The sequence below is a fragment of the Alternaria viburni genome (genome assembly GCF_023758015.1).
Source record: "Alternaria viburni strain BMP 2772 chromosome Unknown scaffold_3, whole genome shotgun sequence".
NCBI classification, from domain to species: Eukaryota; Fungi; Ascomycota; class Dothideomycetes; order Pleosporales; family Pleosporaceae; genus Alternaria; species Alternaria viburni.
The window spans coordinates 203,408-231,278 of record NW_026055772.1 but is presented as its reverse complement, the minus strand read 5'-3'; the positions used below and the strand labels follow the sequence as shown (position 1 = coordinate 231,278).

At 53.2% G+C, this 27,871-nt stretch overlaps 4 protein-coding genes across 4 annotated transcripts; 3 read left to right on the top strand and 1 right to left on the bottom strand.

Annotated features, from left to right (window-relative positions):
- Positions 1 to 122: 122 nt before the first annotated feature.
- On the top strand, positions 123 to 22,015 carry J4E79_001714 (NRPS; the record flags this gene model as incomplete). Its single annotated transcript, XM_049350622.1, has 6 exons — positions 123 to 600; positions 696 to 4,420; positions 4,473 to 7,679; positions 7,727 to 11,996; positions 12,050 to 16,201; positions 16,251 to 22,015. 6 exons carry the CDS (start codon positions 123 to 125, stop codon positions 22,013 to 22,015), a joined length of 21,597 nt encoding a protein of 7,198 aa, XP_049214461.1.
- A 736-nt stretch (positions 22,016 to 22,751) lies between these two features.
- On the bottom strand, positions 22,752 to 24,065 carry J4E79_001713 (uncharacterized protein; the record flags this gene model as incomplete). Its single annotated transcript, XM_049350621.1, has 1 exon — positions 22,752 to 24,065. One exon carries the CDS (start codon positions 24,063 to 24,065, stop codon positions 22,752 to 22,754), a length of 1,314 nt encoding a protein of 437 aa, XP_049214460.1.
- A 478-nt stretch (positions 24,066 to 24,543) lies between these two features.
- Positions 24,544 to 25,762, top strand: J4E79_001712 (uncharacterized protein; the record flags this gene model as incomplete). Its single annotated transcript, XM_049350620.1, has 3 exons — positions 24,544 to 25,138; positions 25,190 to 25,401; positions 25,454 to 25,762. The coding sequence occupies 3 exons, from the start codon at positions 24,544 to 24,546 to the stop codon at positions 25,760 to 25,762; spliced, it is 1,116 nt and encodes a 371-aa protein (XP_049214459.1).
- A 663-nt stretch (positions 25,763 to 26,425) lies between these two features.
- On the top strand, positions 26,426 to 27,014 carry J4E79_001711 (uncharacterized protein; the record flags this gene model as incomplete). Its single annotated transcript, XM_049350619.1, has 2 exons — positions 26,426 to 26,839; positions 27,003 to 27,014. The coding sequence occupies 2 exons, from the start codon at positions 26,426 to 26,428 to the stop codon at positions 27,012 to 27,014; spliced, it is 426 nt and encodes a 141-aa protein (XP_049214458.1).
- Between the last annotated feature and the right edge of the window lie 857 nt (positions 27,015 to 27,871).

Sequence of the window (27,871 nt, the reverse complement as noted above, 5' to 3'; positions counted from 1 at the left end):
GCGTACCGCGCGATTAGCACAGAACCCTTCACATGGCCCATGCCCTGATGTAGCATCACATTGACCCCTCAACACAATCATTTGCTCACCCAGTGTCTAACAGGAACGACACACGACCCAACATGTCATCAACAGTCGTCACTAATGTCGAGGAGAGCCTCCAAGCTATCTGGGCTCATGTCCTCAATTTGCCCCATGTTCCTCTCGACCAATCCTTTCTTTCGATTGGAGGAGACTCCATTTCTGCCATGCAGGTCGTGGGCCAATGTCGGAAGGAAGGCATGAGTCTTGGCGTCCAAGAGGTGTTGCGCAGCAAGTCCATCACCCAGTTGTCGGCTGCTGTCAAAGAAGTCGGCAACTCAGCCTATGACCACCAGGAATTCTTCGATGAGGACTTCGAGCTCTCTCCCATTCAATCACTCTTCTTCAAGCGTCCAAACACAAATGGCCATTTCAACCAATCTTTTTATCTCCGGGTGTCACGTAAGACCGACGCCGGCGATTTTCAGTCTGCGGTGGAACAGCTCGTAACACGCCACTCCATGCTGCGAGCACGGTTCACGCATTCACCTGAGCATGGCTGGCAACAGCGTCTTACAAGTAAGTCTAACAGCTAGTGCCCCAACCTACATGGCCTCGTGTACTACTGCTGCTCTGTAGGCGAGTCGCTTGCACATTGCTGACTTCCAGTGCAGACGATATCAGTGGCTCCTACCGGTTTCGTCATCTTGACGTAACATCACAAGCTGAAATCGACACTCAGATCGCCGACTCGCAGCAATGTTTTGATCACGTCTCTGGCCCGCTGTTCGCTGCCGACTTCTTCGATTTCGGTGACGAGCAGTATGCATTCCTCACCGGTCACCATTTAGTTGTTGACCTAGTCACGTGGAGGTTATTGCTTGAAGAGCTTGAAGAGATCTTGAAAGGCGGGCAGTTGCTTGCCCCTGCTCTTCCGTTCCAAAAATGGGCGGAGCTACAACGTGATCACGCCGAGTCGCTCGAGCTTGATGACGTCCTTCCTGCTGTTGATGTTCCTCCTATGGACTTCACGTACTGGGGCATTCAGCATCAAGACAACACCTACGGCAATGCTAGTCATGCCAGCTTCGAACTCGACAAGGAGCTCAGTGCCGCCTTCCTGACCAACTGCCATACTGCTTACAAGACCGAGCCAGTCGAGGTCTTGCTTGCATCATTAATCCAGTCTTGGTCACATGTCTTTACCGACCGACCTGTGCCTGCCATCTTCAACGAAGGTCACGGGCGTGAACCTTGGGACTCAGACATTGACATCACCCGCACTGTTGGGTGGTTCACCGCGCTATCTCCAATCCTTGTATCGCCATCACGCAATCCTACAGATACAGTCCGCAAGATCAAGGACTTCAAACGACGAATCCCTGGTAATGGCCGGCCGTATTTTGCTAGGCGTTGTCTCACTGAAGAAGGTCGTGATACTTTCGAAACTCACTGGCCCATGGAGATCTTGTTCAACTATCTCGGCCAATATCAGCAACTCGAGAGAGCGGACGCTCTTCTCCAGCCATCCGGCACCATGGCCGGAGAGACAGGCAAGGCTGGCGGCACGTCTGACTTTGGTCACGAAACCTGCAGGTGGGGTCTCTTTGAGATCTCCGCTTTCGTCTTCAAAGGTCATCTCAAGGTCGCGTTCACGTTCAACCGGCACATGAAGCACCAGTCACTCATTCAGCAATGGGTATCGGAATGCCAGTCAACCATCTCGCAGATGATCCGAGGTCTCACTATCCTCGACCCGAAGCCAACACTCAGCGACTTTCCGCTACTGTCATTGACGGACGAGAGCTTCTCAGCCATGATCGATAGCCTCTCAGCCATTGGCATTCGGGACACCGACACTGAAGATGTGTATCCATGTTCAAGGATGCAGGAAGGCCTGCTGCTGTCACAAACCAAGGATGCCGGTTTCTACGCTGCGGCTACTCTTCACGAGGTTACCACGATCCACGGGGATATCTCTTGGGAGAAGGTCGCTGACGCTTGGCAACAAGTCGTCGAACGACACCCAGCTTTACGCACGATCTTCATCGAGAATGTCGGTGCGAAGGGTCTCTACAATCAAGTGGTTCTCAAACACATCGACGCCAACATCGTACACTTCGAAGCCTTGGATGAGACGGATGCTATAAAACGCATTGAGGAGCAGCGTTCCGTCACTTACAACCACGGTCGATGCCCAAACCACCGTTTCACCATCTGCACTACGGTCGACAGGAAGATTTACTGCTCTCTGGATATCAGCCATGCCATCATGGACGGCCACTCCATGAGTCTATTGGCTGAGGAACTTAGAAAAGCATGCGCAGGGCGAACCATTCTCGACGGTACTCCCTACAGCGCATACATTGCATGGCTTGCGAAGCAACCTGAAGAGTCCAGCCTCGAGTTCTGGAAATCTTACCTCGGTGGTAGTGAGGTTTGCTCTTTCCCGACTCTTGACGACGGCCTAGGCCATACTGTAGCCAAAGAACTGGTCACTATCCGCCTCGATCTGACCAGTATAAGTTTGGCCGATCTGCAGCACTTTTGCAACACCAATGGCATTACGCTATCCAACGTCTTTCATACTGCATGGGCACTGACACTCAGCTGCTACATCGGAAGTAACGACGTCACGTTCGGCTACCTCACTTCCGCTCGTGATGCGGAGGAAGTCCATGGAGTGGAAAGCATCGTCGGACCGCTGATCAACACGCTCGTCTGCCGCGTGGATCTATCGGATGGGTCTCGTTGTCTTTTGGACATACTTCAGGACGTACAAAGAGACTATATGGAAGCCTTGCCTCATCGTCATATCGCTTTGGCCGACGTTCAGCACGTGCTCGAGCTCTCCGGCGCCAACCTTTTCAATACTGCGCTCTCCTACCGTCGCCTACCCCAGGAACAGAACTCTCCCAAAGAGGATGTCACTCTCCGCGAGGTTCGACCGATCTACGATCCGACCGAGTACCCAGTTAGTGTCAATATCGAAGTCGGCGATGACACAGCAGCTGTGGATCTCGACTATTGGACAGACCATCTCACCGCCATACAGGCTAGGAATGTCGCCAACACTTTCGCGCGTGCGCTCGAGAACATTGTCTTCAACTCGAAACGGCGCATCTCATCCCTGGACCATCTCAGCCCGAGGCACCTGCAACAGTTACAGGACTGGAATGTCATGCCGGCCACGATCAACGAGTGTGTACACAACATATTCGCCCGATGGGCTGATTCTCAACCAGAGGCACAGGCGATCTGTGCTCACGACGGAGAGTACACATACGACCAGCTGAAGACCGCCACAGATCGCTTGTCGCATCATCTCGTCAAGCTTGGAGTTGGACCTGAGGTGTTCGTGCCTACTTGTTTCGACAAGAGTGCCTTTGCAATTATTGCCATGCTCTCTGTTCTCAAGGCAGGCGGCGCTGCTGTCCCACTCGATGCAGCGCATCCCGCCCCAGCGCTCCAAACCCGTCTCGAAGATGCTGGTGCCCAAGTGGTACTGACTACTGCTTCGCGTGCATCCAAGTTCGACGGTCTCGTGGCCAATGTCATCATAGTAGATGATGCACTTCTACAGAGTCTTCCTCTTGTCGGTGGTCCTGCCTGCCCTAGCGTGCAGCCCCACAACCCGGTATTCGTCATCTTCACCAGTGGTAGTACCGGGCGACCCAAAGGTGTTGTACTTGAGCATTCGGCAATAGCCACCAGCGCGGAGGCCCACGGCTCCAAGTTCGGCATCAACCGGGACTCGCGCATGCTTCAGTTCGCTTCATACACGTTTGACAACTCACTAGAAGAGATGTTCACTACTCTCCAGCGAGGTGGCTGCGTATGCGTACCCTCTGAAGCCGATCGTGTCAACGATCTTCCTGGTGCCATCGCTAGGCTGAGAGCGAACAAGATGGATCTCACACCTACGGTGGCGGCACTTCTCACGCCTGCACAGGTCCCTTCAATTAAAAGCCTTTGTCTTGGTGCGGAGCCTCTTACCAGGGCGCTCATCGACCTCTGGAGTCAACATGTCCACCTTGTTGGAATGTACGGACCTAGCGAAGCATCCATCAACTCGGCGTTCAAAGATTTCAGTGATGGCCGCGGCGAAGCTACCAATATCGGCAAGGCAATCGGTTGCGTTGGATGGGTCGTCGACGCCGAGAACCGTGACCGCCTGATGCCTATTGGTTGCAAGGGAGAGTTGATCCTCGAAGGACCAATCCTCAGCCGCGGTTACCTCAATGACGCCGAGAAGACAAAGGCGGCATTCCTTATGGATCCTGAGTGGGCTCGTGTCATGGGCCCCACGGGACGTAGGTTCTACTGTACTGGCGATCTCGTACAATACACCTCCGACGGTGACATGATCTATCTGGGCAGAAAAGACTCTCAAGTCAAGGTACGCGTCTGATCACATATCATTCTGAAGTTCATCAACTAACTTTACATAGCTGCATGGCCAACGTATTGAGCTGGGGGAGATCGAACACCACCTCAAGCTGAACCTACCGGCTGGCGCAAAGTCGGCTGTCGAGCTGGTCAAGTTCAACGACAGCAACAAGACAAAAGCGCTCGTAGCCTTCATGTGCCTCTCTGAAGATGAGGCTCCAGCTGCCATCAGCGAGATGGGCGAGTCGGCACGCGTAGTGGCCAAGCAGGTGGAAATCGCGCTCGCCAATGCGCTCCCTGTTTACTATGTCCCTTCCATGTTCATGCCAGTCACCCGCATGCCCATGACGACGTCTGGCAAACTTGACCGGAAGGTGCTACGCGCCTTGGCGGCAGCCCTTCCTGAATCACACATGACTCCTTTCCGCTTAGCAGGCAAGAGCGGCCGCGCACCTGCTGGAAAAGCTGAGGTCGCGTTGGCGCGTCTCTGGGCTTCGGTGCTGAAGCTCGACGCGAGCGCTGTGGGCGCAGAAGACTCCTTCTTCCGCCTTGGTGGGGACTCCATCAGCGCCATGAAGCTCGTCACTGCGGCTAGAAAGGATGGCGTTATGCTCAATGTCGCCAATGTGTTCGCGCAGCCTAAGCTGCTAGACATGGCCGCTACTGCGGTGATGCTATCTTCCGATGATGCCGCAAAGCCGGAAGCAGATACCTTGCCTATGGAGCTGCTCCCGCAGTCTTCCCGTCAGGCTATCGTGGCACTGGCTGCAGCTGAGTGCGGTGTCTTCCCCGATTCCATTGAAGACATATACCCATGCAGCAAGCTCCAAGAGGGTCTTGTAATGCTCACCAACAAGGATCCAGGAACGTACGTCGTGCAGCCCATCTACCGCCTGCCAGCCGACATCGACCTGGCGCGCTTCAAAGAGGCTTGGAAGGCCGTCATTGCCAGCGAGGCCACTTTGCGCACGCGCATCGTCTACTCAGAGGAGCATGGCTTCCTGCAGGTAGTGTTACGCGAAGAGATTGAGTGGCAGTCTCTCCCCGACATCCAAGATATCAACGAGACCACCAGGCAGCTTCCCGCCAAGAACGGCGCACCTCTAACAACTTTCACCCTCGTTGGTGAGAAGACTGACTCGGTCTTCTTTGTATGGACTGCCCACCACGCCGTTTACGATGGTTGGAGCTGGACAGCATTGTTCCGCAAAGTCGAAGCACACTACCGCAACGAAACCCAAAACATCGCCCTCACTGTGCCTTACTCGCGCTTCGTGAAGTACATTACGAGTTTGGAACAGAAGCAATCCGATGCGTTCTGGCTTTCGCAACTTGACAACGTAACGGCGTCACAATTCCCCCAGTTGCCATCCCCAGATCACCGCGTGGAAGCCAATGGCCAATTGCTGCACTCTGTACAGCTCAAACGCAACCCAGGCCTCGAGGTCACCGTCCCTTCCATGATCCGCGCAGCATGGGGCATTCTCCTTGCCACCTACTCCGGACTAGATGACGTTATTTGGGGTGAAACCAACAGTGGTCGCGAGGCTTCCGTTCCTGGCATAGAGTCCATCATTGGCCCCACTATTACGACTGCACCCGTCCGGCTGCGGCTCAACCGCACTTCCACAGTTCACGAGTATCTCAAAGAGACCCAGAAACAGTCTTCGCTTTCGCTGCCATATCAGTTCGCCGGTCTACAACACATCAGCAAACTCAGTTCCGAGACAGCCATAGCCTGTGACTTCCAGAGCTTTCTGGGTATCGAGTCAGGAGACGACTTCGACGCCGAGAGCCCTCTGTGGAACATGATCAGTGCCAACACTATCGGAACTGACTTTTTCAGCTATGCGTTCGTCTTCAACTGCAAGGTCAGTTCGACTGGCGTTCTGGTAGAAGCGTTGTTCGATGATCGCGTTGTCGAAAAGTGGCTCGCTCAGCGCATGGTGCAGCAATTTGACTTCATCCTCACGCAGTTGAATGGTGCTGACAACATCACGCGAACGTTGGATGACCTGGATCTAGTCAATCCTGCTGACCGTGATCTGATCGGCTCTTGGAATCGCGAGCCAGTGCCATCAATCCGTAGATGCATTCACAGTGTTATCGAAGAGGACCAGGTTGCGACTCGTCCCACCGCTGCTGCTGTCAATGCCTGGGATACTGGTGTCATGACTTACCGCGAGCTCGACGACCGATCTTCTGCTCTCGCGCACCGGTTGATGCGACTTGGGGTTAAGCCAAATCAATTCGTCCCGCTTTGCTTCGACAAGTCAGGTTGGACCATCGTCGCCATGCTGGCTGTACTCAAATCTGGAGCAGCATTTGTTCCCTTGGACTTCGAGGCACCTATTCTCCGCCTTCGTGAAATTGTCTCAGACATTGGCGCCGACCTGGTCCTTTGCGCGCCACAGTATGAAGGGCTTTGCCAGTCTATCCCGTCCAGCACCCTGGTTGTAGATCGGCAAGCAACTGAGACTCCTCATGATAGTCTACAGCGTCTTCCTTCAGTACACAGTGACTCTCCAGCATACGCCTTCTACACTTCTGGGTCGACCGGCAAACCCAAGGGGGCTCTAGTGAACCACAACCACTGGGTCACCAGTTCTACTGCATTCGTGGCTGGCTGGAAGATCTCTAATACGTCTAGAGTACTCCAATTCGCTTCGTACACATTCGATGCTTGCTTAATTGAGATACTAAGCACTCTCATGCAGGGCGGTACTATCTGCGTACCAGACCAGGCTACCCGAACGAACGATCTTGTTGGTGTCATGAACCAGTTCAATGTCAACTGGGCTGCTCTCACACCGTCGGTCGTGCGTATGATGTCGCCATCGCAAGTCCCTATGTTAGAGACTCTGTTCCTTGTTGGCGAAGCAATGTCGCAGCAAGACCTGATCACTTGGGCGGACAAGGTCACACTCGGCAATGGTTACGGACCAACTGAATGCTCTGCTGTCGCAACTACCAGTATCATGACATCTCACATGAAGCCCAACAATCTTGGAAAGGCTGTCACAGCACGAGGCTGGATCGTCTCAAGGAACAACCACAACGTACTTGCACCAGTTGGCGCCATAGGAGAGCTTTTGTTGGAGGGAGGTGCAGTTGGAGCCGGATATCTCAACAATCCCGAAAAGACAGCCCAGTCTTTCGTTGGGCATGTCAAGTGGTCTCCAGGTCTACTGAGCAATGACTCCTCAGCGTCCCTGCGCATCTACAAGACTGGTGACTTGGTCAAATACAACGAGGATGGCACAATGCTGGTAAGTCGTTTCCATTACTCTAGCTCGACGCATACTAACTGTAATAGTATCTCGGTCGCAAAGACTTCCAGACCAAGGTGCGCGGCCAACGATTAGAGCTATCTGAAGTTGAGCACAAACTATTGAACGATCACAACGTACAAACCGCTCTGGCTTCGGTGCCTAAGGCTGGACCTTGTGCGAAGCGACTTGTCGCAATTGTGTCCCTCCAAAACATGGGCACGACTACGATGAGCACGGGGAACGGATTGAAGGTGTTGCCGCAAGAAAGTGCCTCGCTGAACATTGCTTCCATTCGGGACAGTCTATGCGAGCGCTTGCCCGCCTACATGATACCCTCCTTGTGGGTCGCTGTCGAGCGCTTCCCGTTGATGCCTTCCGGTAAATTGGATCGAAGACGCGCGATCCAGTGGCTGGAGGAGATGGACCAGCCTACTTATCGTCTGATCTCGGCCATTGGATCGGACGACACCGGATCCAACGACGGTAATGCGATCGAGAAGAAGCTGCAAGCTATCTTCGCCAAGGTTCTGAACCTTTCAGTCGCTGATATCCGTCTCAACCAGTCTTTCCTACATCTTGGCGGTGATTCAATTGCCGCTATGCAAGTCTCATCGCAGTGTCGTGCGCAGGGCTTTCCCATCAGCGTACAGGATATCATTCGCGCCAAATCCATCTCGGCTATGGCCTCAGCAGCCAATGTTTCCGAGAAGTCACAAGTTGTATCGGAAGCCGTAGACTACGATTTGCCCTTCGATCTTTCGCCAATTCAAAACGTCTTCTTCGACACCGTTGGCGATGCGCACAACCACTTCAATCAGACTGAGCTTTTCCGCCTCTCACGCAATGTCGAGACTGCAGAGCTTCGGGCGGCGGTGACTACTCTAGTCAAAACTCATCCAATGCTTCGCGGACGCTTTGCCAAGAACGAAGCAGGAGCTTGGAAGCAGCGAGTCGAAAAAGATGCACCAACGTCATTTAGACTTCGTCGCCACAACGTGCAAGCAGGAGACGATGCCAATTTACGACCCATAATCGATGACAGCCAGGCAACCTTGGACGTTTCCAACGGTCCGACCTTTGCTATCGAGCTCTTTGACATCGATCAAACTTTCTCTCAGGCCATAGCACTCGTCGCTCATCATCTTGTCATCGACGTGGTGTCATGGGGAATCATCCTCGAAGATCTGCAGGGTCTCCTTCACGGCCTTCAGCCAGCACCTCAGAGCTTACCCTATCACCTGTGGCTGCAACAGCAGACCATTCAGGCCAAGCAAGAGAACGCCAGAAGTGTCTTTCCGGCTGGGGATATTGCACCGGGAGATTTCGACTACTGGGGCATGGAAGGCCGTTCCAATCTCAGTGGAGACGTAGTGGAAGAGGATGTACAGCTGTCGACTCGAGACACCATGCTCCTCCTCGGTGCACAGGACGCTCTAGCTACCGAAATCCTTGACATTCTCATCGCTGCTTTATTTGAGTCGTTCCGCAAGGTTTTCTCTGACAGGTCCACCATCACGATACACAATGAGGGCCACGGTCGTGAAACCTTCAATAGCCGCCAAGATCTCTCGCGCACAGTGGGCTGGTTTTCCACAGTGACGCCTATCCATCTTCCTGTCCCACTGGATGAAGCCACAGACATGATCAGCACTATCCGATGGGTCAGAGACTTCAGAAACCGTACGCCAGACAAAGGGCGGCCTTACTTCGCCTACCGGAATCTCACAGAGGAAGGCCAGACTCGATATGCCAGCCACTGGCCTGCAGAAGCTGTCTTCAACTATCTTGGCAGGCTTCAAACACAAGACGGCAAGGAGGGACTGTTCACTTCGCTCGATGAGGTCGACTCTCGCGAAGTTGGAGCGGATGTTCCCCGCCTAGGGCTTTTTGACATCACGGCAGCGGTTTCCCAGGGCGCTATCAAGCTCTCCTTTGGATGGAATCGCAACATGCGACGACAGAACGAGATCCGTGCGTGGGTTGCACAGTGTCGCCAGACCCTCGTCGATGCCGTGGAACAGCTTCTCGAAGTTCGACAGGAGCGTAACGTCAGCAACTTCAAGCATCTTCCACTTCTTTACAACGGTACATCCAGGCTCTCCGCGGTTCTGCCCGCCGGTATCACCCTCACCGATGTAGAGGATATATACCCGGCATCTCCAATGCAGCAGGGTCTTCTTCACACGCAATCACGCAATCCCGAGCTCTACACTTATCACACCGTGGCACAAGTACAGTCCACGGATGGCAAGCCAATGGATCCACGCCGTCTTACCGAAGCATGGCAAGTCGTAGTGCACCGTCATCAGGCCTTGCGAACTATCTTCATCGATAGCCTTGCAAAGGACGGGTCGAAAGATCAGGTCGTAGTCAAGGAGAAAGCCGGAAGAGTTCAACTCCTCGCCGACTGCGAGGACGATCAGGTTGCCAAGCTTCTGCGAGATCAATCGCCCATTGACTGCCGCGAGGCTGTGCCACCTCATCGCATGAGCATTTGCAAAACAAAGACTGGCAAAGTCTGGATTAAGCTCGAGCTCAGTCATGCGATCAATGACGGCACCTCGGTATCCAATCTACTTACGGATCTTGCTCGTGCGTACGCACGAAAGCTGACACGGGCTGATGCCGGACCACTCTATTCCGACTACATTGCATACATGCTCTCCAAATCCAGCGATGCTGATTTGTCATACTGGAAGACGCATCTTGCCGGGATGGAGCCCTGCTTCTTTCCCACCCTCAACGATGGTATCCCAAGCTCTCCAGAGTCAGGATCAGTTGACATAGACCTCGGTAGCACTGCCCGTGTTCAGGCGTTTTGCAAGCACAATGGTGTGACTCTTTCGAACGTGCTCCAGCTTACGTGGGCTCTCACTCTTCATTACTATGTAGGCACGTCTGATGTCTCCTTCGGCCTAATCGCTTCTGGTCGAGACATTCCGGTCACCAACATCGAGGAGGCCGTGGGCTGCTTCGTCAACATGGTCATCTCACGCATATCTTTTTCGGATGACACGACCATTGCCCAGCTCCTCGAGGCTCTCCAAACAGGCTCTACTGAGGCTCTTTCGCATCAGGGCTGCTCTCTTGCCGACATACAGCATGCCCTTCAACTACCTTCATTGTTCAACACGGCTTTCACCTTCCAAAGGCGCGGTCTGTCAAGCGATCCGGAGGAGACGGCTCTCACCTACGAAGATATGGAAGCGGAAGATGCCGGCGAATACATTGTCACAGTCAATGCAGATGTTACCGACGACAACATCACTGTCGACTTTGGCTATTCGAAAGACAGGATTCTCCCCTCTCAAGCACAGAACATGGCCGATACTTTCAGCAAGATTCTGGACAGCGTTGTTGAAAGCAGTGCTTCGGAGCTCACTGTTGGCATGCTGGACGTGTTCACCGATAGTAGTCTCCGACAAATCACCGAATGGAACCCACAACTTCCGCCACCTATCCGCCGTTGTGTGCACGACGTCATTCATGATCAGGCACTGACGAGACCACGAGCAACGAAGGCTGTGGAAGGATGGGACGGGTCATTCACTTACCAAGACTTTGACAAGATCACCAATCAGCTTGCAGTCCATCTACAGGCTATCGGTGTGACCACTGAGACTTTCGTGCCAATTCTGTTCGAAAAGTCATCATACGCCATCGTCAGCATGATTGCAATCATGAAGGCTGGTGGAGCGTACGTGCCGCTAGACCCGAAGCATCCGCAAACCAGACTTCGAGAGCTTATCGAAGACGTTGGCGCCCCGGTGGTGTTATGCTCGCGCGGATACCACGACAAAGCAAGCGAGGTCGCAAAGACAGCCGTTATCGTCGACCAGCGATCCATCAAGAAGCTCGGAATCCCAGTGGCCAGCAAGCCACGTTCCACAGCAACTCCCGACAACGCAGCGTACTGCTTGTTCACCTCAGGTACTACCGGCAAGCCGAAGGGAACAATCATTCCTCATCAAGCATTCTGTACAAGTGCAGCTGCTTTCACGCGTCGCATGAATATCAATGCAACCTCTCGCACCTTCCAGTTTGCTTCATACACATTCGACGCAAGCTGTATCGAGATTCTTTCAGCCTTGACCGTAGGCGCCACGGTATGCGTGCCAACAGATGACGATCGCATGAACAACGCAGCTGGCGCCATCCGCAAGTTGAGAGTCAATTGGTCACTCTTGACCCCGTCGGTTCTTGGAACTATCGAGCCAGAGCGTGTCCCTGGTTTGAAGACGCTTGTTTCTGGAGGCGAGGCGCTTCCCGGACCCATCCTCAAGAAATGGGGCAACAGCACTTGCTTCATCAACGGTATGTATACAGACCCTATATTCCCCGTTCGGCTCCGTACTGACAACGAACAGCTTACGGCCCTACCGAGTGCTCAGTAGTAGCCGCTACTGCATACAAGTCCACACTGGATCACAAGCTCATTGTTTCAGAGCCAGGCACCATCGGTACCGGAAGCGGATGTCGACTATGGATCGTACACCCACGAAACCACGACAAACTCATGCCTATCGGTAGCGTCGGCGAACTCGTCATTGAAGGCCCCACCGTGGCCCGTGGATATCTGAATGATGAAGTCAAGACCGCGAAGGCTTTCATCGTTGATCCTGCCTGGGCGAAAACTATCTCTTCCGGCAGCCAAGTCTCTGGAACAGCCCGCATGTACAAGACAGGTGACCTTGTCCGCTACAACACAGATGGGTCCGTGAACTACATCGGTCGTAAGGACACCCAGATCAAGCTCAACGGTCAGAGAATTGAACTGGGTGAGATCGAGTTTCACGTAGGAAAGAACTTCCCCGAAAGCGTACAGTCCGCAGTGGAACTAGTCGCACCCTCCAATCGCAGCTCTGCGAAGGCTTTGGCAGTATTCTTTGCTGTTACTCAGGGTCAAGCCGGAGACGAAGCGCAAAACGTCCAGCCGCCCTCGACCGACCTGCCCGCCTCCGATGAACTACTTCTTCCGCTCAGCGACGAGCTTCGAGACATGTGCAAAGACACTGAGAATGGGCTCGCCGGCTCTTTGCCCTCGTACATGATACCTTCGATCTTCATCCCTGTCACGAAGTTGCCCTGGACTTCGGCGGGCAAGCTAGACCGCAATCGTCTCCGCAGCTTAGTACAAAACCTCAGTCGGGAGACAATGGCTTTGTACCGACTCACAAGCATGGCGAACAAGAAGCAGCCCACGACCGAGGCAGAGAAGAAGATCCACAAGGCGGTGTGCTCCGTCTTGAGTTTGCCACCTTCTGCAGTAGGCATCGACGACAGTTTTGTCCGCCTTGGTGGCGACTCCATCTCGTCCATGCGTCTCGTTGCGATGGCTCATACCGAACAGCTAGAGCTATCATTCATCGATATCTTCAATAATCCGAAGCTCTCCGAGTTAGCCAAGATTGGTACCCGTTCTAACACACTCAATCAGCCGCAGAAGGCAGTGCAGCCTTTTGACCTGCTGCCAGCTTCGTCTCCGAGAGCTGAAGTACTGGACGAAGCTGTCCAGCAATGTCGAGTTCCGAAGGAAAACATCCAGGACGCCTATCCGACGAGTCCACTCCAGGATGCGCTTCTCACGCTCTCCATCAAGCAAGCTGGAGCTTATGTCGCGCAGCACGTGTTGGCGCTACCAAAATCTTTGGACATGACGAAATTCAAGGCGGCCTGGGACACAGCCATTCAAGAGATTGACATCCTTCGTACTCGCATCATCCAGCTACCATCCGGTATGTTCGTGCAAGCTGTCATGAAGAAGGATCCTGTTTTCTGGAAAGAAGAGACCTCGCTCATGAGTGCCGAAGGAGAAGCGATGACCATTCCTTCGGATCTCGGTGGCAAACTTGCAGCGTACTCACTGGTTACTACGACATCAGGGGAGCGGTACTTTGTATGGACACTGCATCATGCCTTGTACGATGGCTGGAGTATCTACCTGATGCTTCAGCGAGTGCAGCAGATATACTCGAGCGGCACATCCACCATCCCTCAGACACCCTACTCCAAATTTGTGGGGTACATCTCTGGCACTGATGCCTCTGCCTCGAATCTTTACTGGAAGAACAGCTTGATGGGTCTCAACGCCTTCCAGTTCCCTCAGCCACCCCATGCCACCTCAAACGCAACATCCGACGGACGGATGTTCCAACATACCGTGAAGCTTGCACCTCGCAAGAACACAGACGTCACACCAGCCAATGTCATACGAGCTGCCTGGGCTTTGCTGCTTTCTGCCTACACCGGAAGTGATGATGTGGTGTTTGGTGAGACTCTTGCTGGGCGAGACATTGCCGTCGCGGGAATTACGGACGTGTGTGGTCCTACATTGACCACCGTTCCGTCCAGGGTCAAAATTGATCGCGGCGCTACTGTTAGCGACTTGCTCAAGATGATAGCGACGAATGTCACCGACCGTATCCCATACCAACACCATGGGATTTCTGCTATCAAAGCACTCGGCGACGACATGGCAGCCGCATGCGACTTTCAGAACCTTTTGGTTGTTCAAACGGAGAACGAGGAGCTCGCCGACTCCATGTGGACCGTTCACGAGAACGAAGATCAGGGCAATTTCTTCACATACCCACTCGTGATTGAGTGCAAGATGGGATCGACCAAGATCGATGTCTTGGCTCACTTCGATGCAAATGTCATCTCGCTTTGGCATGTTCAGCGCCTTCTATACCAGTTTGAGTCGGTGCTGAACCAACTCCAATCAGCTACTCATGTTCGTCATGTAGCTGTCTTCAGTGAACAAGACAAGCAGCTCGTGCAAAAGTGGAACGCGTATGAGCCTGATCTCATCGATGACACTGTGCCCTCGCTCTTTTTCCAGAAGGCTGCATCTCAGCCCGCTGCCACAGCCGTGACCGCTTTCGATGGGGAACTCACCTACGCTGAGCTTGGCGCGCTTGCATCGCAACTGGCACAGCAGCTAGTGAAGCTTGGTGCTGGCCCTGAATCTCTGATCCCGATCTGTGTGGACAAGTCGCGATGGGCCATCGTAGCTATCATGGCTATTCTCATCTCTGGCGCAGGCTACGTGCCATTATCTTCATCAGACCCGCCTTCACGACATCTGCATATCGTTGAGGCATGCAAAGCTTCGATCGTCCTGTGCTCACCGCCGTATGCCCATCGTTTCACGGACATGGTCGATCACGTGTTTAATGTCAGTGAGACCGCCATTCGACGACTACCGACCTGCTCCGGACCGCTATCGCAGCGCGCCAAAGGCAACAATACCTGCTACGTCATCTTCACTTCAGGTAGCACAGGACAACCCAAGGGAGTGGTCGTAGAGCACAAGAGTATAACTTCCAGCTCGGCTGCGATATGTGAAGGGCTTCATGTCACGCCTACTTCTCGAGTGTTCCAGTTCTGCTCCTTCCTTTTCGACGTTTCCGTTGGCGAAACCCTCGCCGTCCTTCTTAGGGGCGCCACGATCTGTGTACCATCAGACGAACAGCGCACCACGGACCTCGCCGCTGCAGTGACAGATCTCAAAGCCAACTGGGCTTTCTTCACACCGTCAGTTGCCGGTACGCTGGAAGGACCAAGCGCTGTACCGACATTGGAGACTCTGGTAGCCGGTGGTGAGGCGATGACATCTGACGTGGTCGACAAATGGGCCAACGGGGTCAAACTACAGAACGGCTACGGTCCTACCGAGGGCACTGTGTTTGCTATCGTTAATGATCATGTCTCTGCACAACGAGACCCGTCGAACATTGGTCGCGCCCTAAAGAGCGGACGTGCTTGGCTTACTAACTCTGACAATCCTCACGAGCTTGCACCCATCGGCGCAACCGCAGAGCTTTGCCTCGAGGGACCATTACTCGCCCGAGGCTATCTAAACGATCCCGAACGTACTGCGGAAGCCTTCATCGAAGCCCCTGCTTTCTTGAAGATGTTCTCGACCCGTAGTACATCGCGTATCTACCGTACCGGCGACCTTGTCCAGTACACCGCTGATGGGTCTATCCACTACATCGGGCGAAGAGACAACCAAATCAAGCTCGCGGGTCAGCGAATCGAGCTTGATGAAATCGAGACAGTCTTGCAGGCGGACGACAACATCCATCAAGTGGTTGTACAGCTACCCAAGATTGGTCCCTGCACGAAGAAGCTCACGGTTGTCGTCAGTTTCCCCGGAACCGCCGCTACCAACGCTGGTTCAGACTGGCGCACGGTACTCTCCGACAAAGAAACGCTCTCGCGAATCAATCGCGCAAGGGAGAGATTGTCTGATCTCGTGCCATCATATATGGTACCTGCCATTTGGATCGCTGTTCCCCGTATCCCAGCCTTGGCTTCCACCAAGTTGGACAAGAAGCAAGTCGGGTCGTGGCTACAAGATCTGGATGAAGCCACGCATCAGCGCATCGTGAACGCTGAGCTTCCTGAAGTGGCCGATGGACCTGTTGATACCGCTCTTACAGTTCTTCGGGGCATCTGGGCGAAGGTATTGGACTGTCCTGTGGAAGACGTCAAGCCTTCCAAGTCCTGGCTATGTAAGTGATCCCCAGAGAGGATAGTGTCAAGTTTACTAACCACTCATAGCGCTTGGTGGCGATTCGATCTCTGCCATGAAGCTTCTCGCAAAGTGCAGAAGCGAGGGTATCAGCCTTACTCTGAACCAAGTGCTGCGCGCCAAGTCCCTGGCCCATCTGGCGGCCGACATCAAGGCTGTAGTCATCCTGGACCACGGAACAGAGACAAGCGACCAACCCTTTGCCCTCTCTCCCATTCAGCGCTTCTACTTCCAGACCGGCAAGATCGAAAACGGCACACACTTCAACCAATCATCATCACTGCGCATCTCACGATACGTGGAGCCGGCTACTATTCAACGCGCTATGGATTCCATCGTCGCATGTCACTCGATGCTACGTGCTCGCTTCTCCAAGGACGAGGCTGGGAAATGGCAGCAGCTTGTCACCTCGAAGATTTCCGGATCCTACGCATTCACGGCACATGAGGTTTCAACCGCTTCTGCTGCGACTGCCATCATTGCCGCTACCCAGAAAAGCCTCGACATTCGCGCCGGTCCTGTCTTTGCCGTGAATCTCTTCAGTCTCAAGGGCAAACAGATGCTTTTCATGGCGGCTCACCACCTTGTCGTAGATGTAGTGAGCTGGGGCGTGTTGCTTGGCGATCTGGAAGACTTACTCGCTTCTGGCCCAACTACAAAGCTTGCAAAGAGCCTACCTTTCCAGACCTGGAATGCGATGCAGAGCTCAAACGCCTCGCAAATCGATCGACAACGCGACGTGCAAACCCAGCCGCTCGCAGTTGAACCGGCGAACTACGCCTTCTGGGGGATGGAGGCTCGATCGAACGTGTACGGTGATACTGAGAGGGATGAGTTCGTCATCGATAAGGAAATATCTGCGATGGCTTTCGAAAACCACCACGTGTACAGGACAGACCTCGTCGACATCCTCCTGGCGTCTATTGTCCACTCCTTCTCCCGCGTGTTCATCAACCGCAGGGCTCCCACCCTGTTCAACGAGTCTCACGGGCGAGAAGCATGGGACTCAAGTAATCTCGATCTTTCCCGAACCGTCGGATGGTTCACATCCATGTATCCGGTCACCATTCCCATCGGTGACGAAGAAGACGAGGTCATGCATACGCTCCGACAAGTCAAGGATACCCGCCGCAAAATCACAAGTAATGGCCGACCTTACTTTGCTCATCGCTATCTCACAGAAGATGGGCAGCAACGCTTTGACAATCATGCACCGATGGAAGTGCTGTTCAACTACCTTGGCCGACAAGAACAGTCTGGGTCTAGCGATTCGCTCCTACAGCCATTGCAGCTGGACGGCGATGACGAAGAGACATCCGACGTGGGTACCAAGACAACGCGTATGGCACTCTTCGAGATTTCGGCTTCAGTCTCTGAAGGTCAGATCCAACTCAGCTTCATGTACAATCGCTACTCCAAGAACCAGAAAGGCATTCGCAGGTGGATCGCCGAATGCCAACGCACACTGGAGGAGATCGCCACCGAACTGGCCAAGACCGATACCCCACAGCCAACGATGACCGACTTCCCACTACTACCATTGGAGTCTTACAGTCGCCTCGATCGAGTCTTGAAGACTCTTCCCCATGCCGGTATCCATTCCTTTGATCAGGTGGAAGATATGTATCCTTGCTCGCCTATCCAAGACGGGATGATCTTGAGTCAGATCAAGGCCCCGGAATCGTACTGGTCGTCAACCACGTTCGAGGTCAAATCGAAGCGAGGCCCAGTCGATGCCAGTCAAGTCATCGATGGATGGAAGCAAGTCGTTGCCCGTCATCCAGCGTTGCGCACCGTCTTCATCGACAGTGTCTGCAAAGGAGGCGTCTTCGATCAGATTGTCGTCAAGGGCCCCGATTCTGGCATAGTCAAGTATACTTGCAAGGACAGCGAAGTGACCAAGATGCTAGAGTCCATCAAGCATGGCTCTCTCAACGGCAAGAAGAAACCTGTCCTTCCCCATCAGGCTGCTGTCGTCCAGACTCCTTCAGGCAAGATCTTTGTTAAGGTCATTGTCAACCATGCCGTCATCGACGGAGGCTCACTCGGCATTATCGGACAAGATCTCCAGGAAGCATACCAAGGGGAGCTATCTGAGGACGGACCGCTATACAGCGACTATATCAAGTACCTGCGCGGTCTCCCAGTTGATGATGCGGTACTGTACTGGAAGGCCAAGCTTCGCGGTGTCAGCCCATGCTATTTCCCGACTACGCCTCGTGACCCCAGTAAGCAGCGAGAGCTTCGATCTTTGGACATGCGCTTTACCCGATTTGACGAGATTCACGATCTAGCGGAGAGCAGCAACGTCACTTTCGCCAATATCCTCCTCGCAGCATGGGCTCTGGTGCTCCGCTCTTACACCAACTCCTCCGATGTGTGCTACGGATATCTCACGTCTGGAAGAAACGTACCAATCGACAATATCGAGAGCGCAGTTGGCGCGTTCATCAACATGTTGGTATCACGAGTTCAATTGAAACCGGCTTCTTCACTGCTCCAGATCGTTGAGAAGGTGCAGTCCGACTTTGTCGACTCCATGCCACATCAACATTGCTCGCTCGCTCAATTCCAGCATGATCTTGGTCTTTCTGGAAAATCGCTCTTCAACACTGCCGTCTCGATTCAGAGGCGCGGGAACACAGACGAGCCCGCGGCAGATGACTCTGGTATTGAGTTCGAGCAGCTTGATGGCCACGATCCCAGCGAGTTCGCTATCACGGTCAACATCGATGCCACTCGCGACGATGAAGCCGTGCGCTTCACGTATTGGAGTGATGCAGTTACCGATGCCGAGGCGAAGAACGTTTCTGCTCTCATGGCAAAGGTCCTGGCCCAGGCGCTCAACAACGCACAGCAAACCATTTCAGACTTGGATAACTTCATCAAGATCAAGCCGACACAGTCTTCACCCGGGCACCTTGCTTTACCCAAGCCGCGTCCTATTCTCAGAACCAGCTCGAGCATGTCCAGTGCCGGATCAACCTCACCACCTCGTACGCCGAGGATCACATTCCCTGATCTGACACCAGCGGCGCCGCAGCCAGCTGAGACACCTGACTGGAGCAGCCTCATCCGATCCATCGTCAGCGAGATGGTGCCCCAGATCGTCGAACAGATCGTAGCGCAGAACAAGCTGACAACCGAACCCACATCTGCGACAATCGATCAGATGACGAACCAAATGACGGGGATGCTCACGAGAAAGCATTCAATGTCACAACGCGGACGACCGAGTGTCGATGGAGCGTCTATACACCCAGCCTCACCACGAGCAGCCTCTATACGTTCGCGCCGCATGAGCATTGCCAGTAATGCGGAGAACAGGATCCAGACCGCTGCTGACATGGTCGCCACTCTTGGTGTCATTGCCACCGAGACCTCTACCAAAGTCACACCCGACATTGTTGAGAAGAAGCTACTCAATCTGTGGGCTGAGCTTCTCGAGACGGTGGAGGACACCATCGAGCAAGAGGATAGTTTCTTCAATCTCGGGGGTGATAGCATCATGGCTATGCGCCTCGTCGGAGCCGCGAGAGAAGAGGGCCTTTCAATGACCGTGGCTGATGTGTTCAAGAACCCCACATTTGCCGACATGGCTCGTGTAGTACGTGTTGCGGGCGAGGTCATTGATGAAGTTATGTCCCGAGCCGGCGGCGGCTCAGTGGCAGGCAAGAGTGTCGGAGGCCAGTCTAGGTCTTACCAACGCGGCAGAGCCGCATCAATCTGGAGCGACTTCCAGGACAACATGTTCGATCCAAACGCCGACACCAAGAGCATAGCTCCCAGCGAGATGCCCGCCGAGTCGGAGCTGAGCCACAGAGATTCGACTATGTTGAAGAGGTTGCAAGGGCTTACCACCGGCCCAACGAAGCCAAATGCCTCGCGCAAAATCAGTTCAAGGCCGTTGGCGACGCATACTATCCAGGAAGGTGTTGAGAGCTCTCTCAACAGGTCCATTTCGATGCTCGGAGACCCCAATGTCGACAGTGTCATTTCGAAAGTGCAAGTATTCAAGGGAGGCATCTCGGACGTCTTCCCTGTCACAGACTTTCAATCACTCGCCATCACTGGTACTCTCATGGAGTCAAAATGGATGCTCAACTACTTCTACCTGGATGGAGATGGGCCTCTCGATCTTCGCAAGCTCAAGCAAGCTGCTTACCGTATGGTACAAGCCTTCGATATTCTTCGCACTGTATTCGTCCCCTATGGCGATCGCTTCCTTCAGGTCGTATTGCGGAAGCTTCAACCAGAATTCATATACCATCAAACCGACGAAGATATCGACACCTTCACCAAGGATCTGCAACAGAAGGATCGAGAGGGCGGACCACGACTTGGCGAAGCGTTCATCCAATTTGTGGTCGCGAAGCAAAAGCAAACAGGGCAATACCGTATCTTCATGCGACTTTCACACGCCCAATACGATGGAGTGTGCATGTCCAAGATTCTCAGTGCGCTCCAAGACGGATACAATGGCCTTCCAGTCTCATCTGCCCCAAGCTTCGGCAACTTTGTACGCGAAACTGCCAAGACAGTATCGGGAGCCCACGATCACTGGAGAGACATTCTTCGCGGCTCTAAGATGACAGAGATTGTCAACCGATTCGGCCCCAACTATCAGCGCTCAGCTGGCCAATCCATCACGCTCGAAAAGAGAGTCAGTGCACCCAAGCTCAAGGGCGTCAACATCACCAGCGCAACGGTGGCCAAGGCCGCTTGGGCTTCGACTCTCTCCCGTCTTGTGAGCAAGGCTGATATTGTCTTTGGTCACGTCATCTCAGGCCGTAACGGCGGTGTCGCCAATGTCGAGAACATCGTCGGCCCTTGCTTGAACATGGTACCTGTTCGCATCGTGTACCGACCTGATTGGACTGTAATGGATCTTCTCAAGTATGTTCAAGACCAACAAATCGCGAACATGCCATTTGAGTCGCTCGGCTTCCGCGAGATCACCCGACACTGCACGGAATGGCCTGACTGGACAAACTTCTCCAGCGTTCTGCAACATGACCAGAACATTCAAGATGACCAGCCAACTATGCAGCTAGGCGGCATCGAGTACACCATCGGCGCCGTTGGCTCTCAGGAAGACTTCGCAGACTTTTCCATCCACACTACCTCCCGTGGCAACGAAATGGATGTCACGTTGACGTACGTCCCGAACAGCACGATTACCACAGAATTTGCACAGCACGCATTCGACATTCTTTGCGCCAATGTCATCGCTTTCTCGGAAGACCCGCACACTCTGCTTCCATTGTTTACAGAGGTCAGCTCCGGTAGCTCGACTACCGCCAACTCAGAGAAGATGCGCAAGCGGTCCGTGGAGAAGCAGCCGATCACTTTACCCACCGACACAGGCCTCTCAAATCACGAAACAAACACCCTCGCTACAACGCTGCGATCGGCCTGGGAGCAAATTCTACACGACGAGCGTGGCTCTCCTACACCCATTGATCTTGGCTCAGACTTCTTCCAGCTGGGCGGAGACATCATGGGCTTGGCACAAGTCGCATCCATTCTTGACCAAGATGGTCTGAGAGTCAGGGTCGAAGACTTGCTCGACAAGTCTGTGTTCGTGGATCAAGTTGGCATACTTGCTGTGGAGCGCAAGAAGCAGATTGAGCGAGAGGCGCAGAACCCTTGGGGCGAGAAGGGCAAGACGAAGGTTGAGGTGAAGGGAGTGAAGGAGAAGGAGAGGAGGGGTAGTGGGTTTGGTCAGTTGGCTAAGAGGATTGGATTGAAGAGGAAGGAGAGTTCGAAGTCAATTTTCCAGATGGGAGGGTGATTTGGTGGAGTTGAACTTTAATGTATTAGTATTACGGGTATCTAGGGGCGTACGGTGTTGACTGATTGGGTTCTTATTCAGCGTTCTTCTACAAATAGTTCCCTTTACGTCGCTTAGCAATAGTTACATGCATAACACCTCGCCTTCTCAACCCTCGCCTGATTCGTGCAGAACTAGCTCATTGCCTCTGACGCTGCCCGTCATCGCTCAGCGAACGCTTCCTCTTCCTTTCGCGCGTCGTTATCGTAGCCCCAGCCCATAGCTGCCCTGGATGTATCTTTTGCAAGTCAGCAAAATGTCGCCGAATCTCTTCGCAATGCTCTTTCGCAAGCTGTCTTTGTATATCTGCTTCATCAAAACTTGAAGCGATTTCAGGATGCGCATGTTCTGGATGTTTGTACTTGTCGCTACCGCATGCAGGACAACAAAAGGCATCGGCTAGCCATGCGAATGCTTCGGTACCGCAAGTGGTGCATATCATGTAGTCAATGACTGCGTCGGGGTAGATGTTGTAGTACGACATTCTGTTCTAGATGCACGGTGCGCGGTGGTATCTTGGTCAACTGTGTAGTGGCGAAGATGGGTTGTGGGCAAGGAATGATGTGTTGGCCGCGATCGCATCTAATACGTTGGCTCTGTGTAGAGACAGCTGGCTAGTGGCAGAACAAGCATTCCATCAGTGGAATCATTACACAATTCGTTAAATACATATATCGCTGAGAATGGTAACAGCTTTCTACACTTGCCCATCTCCGTCTTCTTGATCTGAGCCCGGCTTGTGGCCGTGCCCTTCAATGTCCTCCATGTCTTCATCCATACCGGGCCACAAGACCTTCTTCTGTAGCACACCTTTCACATTGAGTACCGCCACCCAGATCCACAGCATCACCAAAACAATGGTCATTGCGCTGCACACGCCCTTAATGCCTGGACTGTCCAGTGCGTTGGCGATGTAGATGAGGGCGATGGTCATGCCAGCGTTTGGGAAGATGAATCCCCAATGATTCAAGGTGAAGTGTGACTCCTTAGCACTGATGACAATGCTGATGGTGGCGATGGCGGAGAACCAGAAGGAGATTAGCCACAAGAAGATTCCCACGATAACTCCAAAAGCCTTGAAAGCATCACCAACCGGGAAGGATGTAATGCCCAGCAGATGTTCTGGGACGTGCTTTGGTGCCTGCATACCAAGCGAAATGCATGCGTTCGCAGTGTATGCAGCCGGACCAACAGCCACATACATGCCGGGGCGTTTGGGTATCTCGGGGAGATTGCTGTTGACCAAGCGCGTGAAGTAGAGGGTCAACATTAGGAACGCGATAGTCCAGCCCAAGCCCTGAAAGGTAACGCTGCCGACGAAGATGTTGAAGCCAGGCCCAGGTGGCTGACTCTTCAATAATGTACCACCCAGAACTCCAAGGACAAGGAAGGGGTATACTGGCAGGATCCAAGCGGGCATTGCGTCGGTAACAGGAAGCTCACGTCGGTCGAAAATGACGTGGTATTGGAAGACAGCGACCAAGATGACGATGGCCGCGTATAACCAGAAGAGTATTTCCAATGTCTTGATGAGCCATGGTCCTGAAGATGGCACTCCGTACAGCTCGATGCAGTAGATGATGAGTGCGATGGATACGAAGAATGCGCCGAAGAAGAAGCTTTCGTGTGGGTGGTGCAGACTGAGCTTAAGGGATCCACGGTTGTGGATGAAACGGTAGGTGATGCATGCGCTAAACGCAAGGAACAGAACGATATCCAAGATGAAGAATATCTTCCCAATGGTCTTTAATCCGTGGAAGCTGTATGGCTGCTGCCCGAGAAGTGTCGCAATGGCGCCGGTAGACATAGTGCACTCAAACCACGACCAAGTAAAGTGATCTAAGCGCTTCTTCCATGGCAAATATGTGGGGTTGTAGTCTTCTCGTTGCGCGGGCCGGGGGCGCCGTTTGATGGGTCTGGCACGGGCTGTCATCTTGTCGGTAGAGGAGGTGCCTGAGACCAACGAAGTCGTTGATTCGGGATGCGAGGATGATGGGCGCGACGGGGACATGGTGTCTTATCGACGACGGGGGATGGCCGTTGACAGCAAAGCAAATGCCATATTGCTTGACGTCAATTTGGCATTCCTTCGATGCGATTTGGCTCGATGCCAAGCGAGAAAGTCAAGGTGTCATGCCTTTTCCAAGCCTGCATGAGCATGCCTGAAGCCGAGTTGGGTTTAGCGCGCGCTGATCTCAGCACAGGTCGAGCGAAGGAGGTCTTGCCGCCCGTCGATGCTTGAGCCTCACAGACCACCAGACGCAACTGTTACAGCCATCCTGGAACTTTTCACCATGCCAATATTGCCCATCCCCCGAACTTTACCATGTTTAGCGTCCATCCGCGTTCTGTGGAGCCCTGGGGACCTCCGCGGTGATGATGCATCTATGACGTCGCGGCTACGGCTAGTGCAGCATTCACGATCGCGACTCAGACCCATGCAAAGCCAACCCTTGGCCCTGGGCATTCTTTGATTACCAGATTTTGAGATGTCGCTTTCTAATGTGTACGATAGCGCAAAGCGCGCTCTTTCTTCAGCTCCGCCAAACGACTCCTACCTTCGCTGGGATGCGCCGGGTGTGGAGACGCCAAAACCCAATGAAGATGAGACCGCTAGGAAGATTGGAGAGACGATGAACAGGATGCAGCAGCACAACTTCGATCAGCATCGACATGCTTTTCGAGCGACGCACGTCAAGACGCAGGGTATTGTCAAAGGCAAAATGACCGTGCTTTCGGACCTGCCGGCCCACCTACAACAAGGCCTTTTCAAGACACCCGGCAAGATCTACGATGTCGCGGCACGATATGCTAATGAACCTGTCTTTCTTCAAGCAGACCAGCAGCCAGGGCCTCGCGGTCTGGGAATGCGAGTATTCGGTGTGCAGGGTGAGCAGCTCCAAAGCTCTGACCCTGAGGCCAGTACGCAGGATGTGTTCTTCAATAACGCTCCGTCGATCGAGTTGACCGATATCGATACTTGTCTTGAGATCATGGAACTGAGGGAGAAGTACTTTGACAGTCCCTTGAAGCTGGCCGCAGCGACAAAACTAAGGACAGATGCTATCAAGCAAAGTGCGCCTGGTAGGCTACGTGCTGTTTCTGAATGATATTCGTCTTGACTCATTGCGCTAGGTATGCTCCCGAATACAAACATAATCAGCCACTCGTTCTACACTCAGAGTGCATTTCGTTTTGGCGAATGGTATGGCCACATGGCGCTCTTCCCAGTACTCGACGATATGAAGCAACGAGAGGAGAAAGTCAAAGGTAGTGACTCGCGAGAGGCACTTCGCGATTGGCTGTTGGAGTACTTTGCTGATAATGGCGCCAAATACGAGTTCAAAGTCCGTCTCGACAACGCCTAATTGTTGTCGCTTTTGCTGATGTCAAGTGCAGATTCAGCTCGGTACTTCACCTGCTCATCACCCGACCGAAGACGGCTCAGTGGTATGGGACGAAGCTACTGCGCCATATCAGACCATCGCAACAATTGAATTCCCACCTCAGGATGCGTTGAGCGCCCAACGAAGAGTCTTCTGGGAGGACATGATGAAACTGAACCCATGGGATGGACTGGTAGCACATCAGCCACTGGGTAGTATCAACCGTTTGAGGAAAACGGTCTACGAGATGAGCAGGAAGAAGCGTGAAGCTATGAACGCTACGCCAACCAAGGCGGTCAACAGTGTCAATGAGATACCATGAGTATCGTAAAGTTAATATACACCAGTGTGACGAGGTCTCCAGCTCAGCTGAGCGATGTCATTTCATTCTCGCCAAGTCCAGGCAAGAAGCTCTGCAACAGCCAACGTGTAACGCTCGTATATCCAACATCTCATTCTATACTCATGATACGAAGAGAGCGATATGGTTTCACTTCCCCGCTCTCTCCCACTGGTACCCGCTATCCGGTCACTGCTACACGCCATTGTGTTCTAGCTTACCGTAATATACGAGCTGTCTTAGTGTACAAAACCTATACCCGAACGGCTGGTACGCCTCACGTAGCGTGAGAATACCTCAGCTGACACCAATAAGCGTACCTCCAGACGTGGGACCATGTGATTGGTATCCGCATGCCGGCGCGCATCATTGGAGGCCGAAAATAGCTGGCCAATCATGAATGATCGCCACCAATACTCTAACGAAGAACTTCGTTTGCTGTCGGTTACTCGGTCGCACCGGTGTAATGATCCTCGTGGGATGTAGACAAAAGTAGCGAAAGGGTTGTTGCAGATACGAGGATCAGTCACGGCCACATTGTGCGTGGAGTGTAGTAATAGTATAAGAGAGCTGTCACAGTCGTCCTTACTACAACAGTCCACCTTCAATCTTAAACTCGGTCTTCAATCGGCATCATTCTTCAAAATGCTCTTCAACGCACTTACCGTCACTGCACTGGTCGCATGCGTCAATGGCGCCGGTCGCGCCATCGTAACCAACCACTGCACCGATCCAATCTACCTCTGGTCTGTTGGCAGCAGCATGAGCGACCAGAACATCATCTACCCCGAATCATCGTACAGCGAGCCCTTTCGCACTGATTCCAAATCTGGTGGCATCGCCCTCAAGATCTCCCCCATCGAAGGCGGAATCTCCAAGCCCAACGTCAGCCAGACCATCTTCGCCTACAATCTCGACGTCAATCAGGTCTGGTACGATATGAGCGACATCTTCGGTGACGGGTTTGCCGGAAAGTCCTTGACACTCAAGCCAACGGATGCTACCTGCGAAAGCATTGTATGGGCTTCAGGCGAGCCACCCGCGGGTAGTCAGATTAAGGTCTGTGGGGCTGAGACGGACTTGGAGCTGACATTTTGCACGCCGCCGCCGCCTTCGCAGTGCTTGCCCGCTTGGTCTCCTTGCGGGACGAGTGCGCCTCCGGGTGAGACGAGGCTATGCTGCACGCATTGCATTGGTAATCACCACTGTGTACAGGCTCCAGGTTCTTAAGTAAATGTGTTGCAATGGCGAAGCGGACAAGAGTGGTTTAAAAGCTGGGCATTCGTTCTTTACTGAGGAGAAGGGACTATCGAGGTAATGTTTGTATCTATATGTAGTTTTGCTGTTTAACACGTCGCTCATTCAGACTTTGATAGATACAATACACTGTCTAGAACTAATGTTTTGCTAATGGTTCACGAGGGCCTTCTGCTGTAGTGATTTTTGACGTTAGAATTCGTTGGACTCAGTCCTGTTTCTGGGGCAGTAACCCACTGAAGCTCTTCGCCTAAGACAGTTTCAGTACTCATTCGAAGATCTCACAGATCTCACCATCAGCTAGAGTGACAATCGGAATTCCTGCTCTCTTCGCCATCTTCGGAAAGTTCACCACTATGTGATCAGGCGGGGCCAAATCGCCGCGCCAATGCACCTCTAGGCGTCGTAAATCCTTCAGAGGCGCGAATTTGCCCTTGAGATAATCATCTAGTGAGACCAGAGTATCATGATCCGCTTGATGAATCGCGAGGGTATTCACACCCGCCAGGATAGGGTAATGGTTCAGGGTTGGACCAGACTCGACTTCGAGGATCCGCAGATTGGGGATACTCTTCATGAGGGCTAGTAGGTTCTGTGCAAACCTTCCTCCGCCCCACAAGAGTCCGCTTGTGACTATAACTTTGAGGGTATTGACGTTAACCCAGCAGCCTTCGTGCACTGTTGGAAATGCTGTACTTCTATCGTACTCGAGAGTGAGGTTGGTGAGAGTGAGATAAGGAATCGCGCCGAGACCTTCAAACCCAGTGGAAAGTGCGAGTGACGATATCCTGGCGGGTGACAAACCCTGTTTTAGAGGTGTGAGGTCGAACGCTG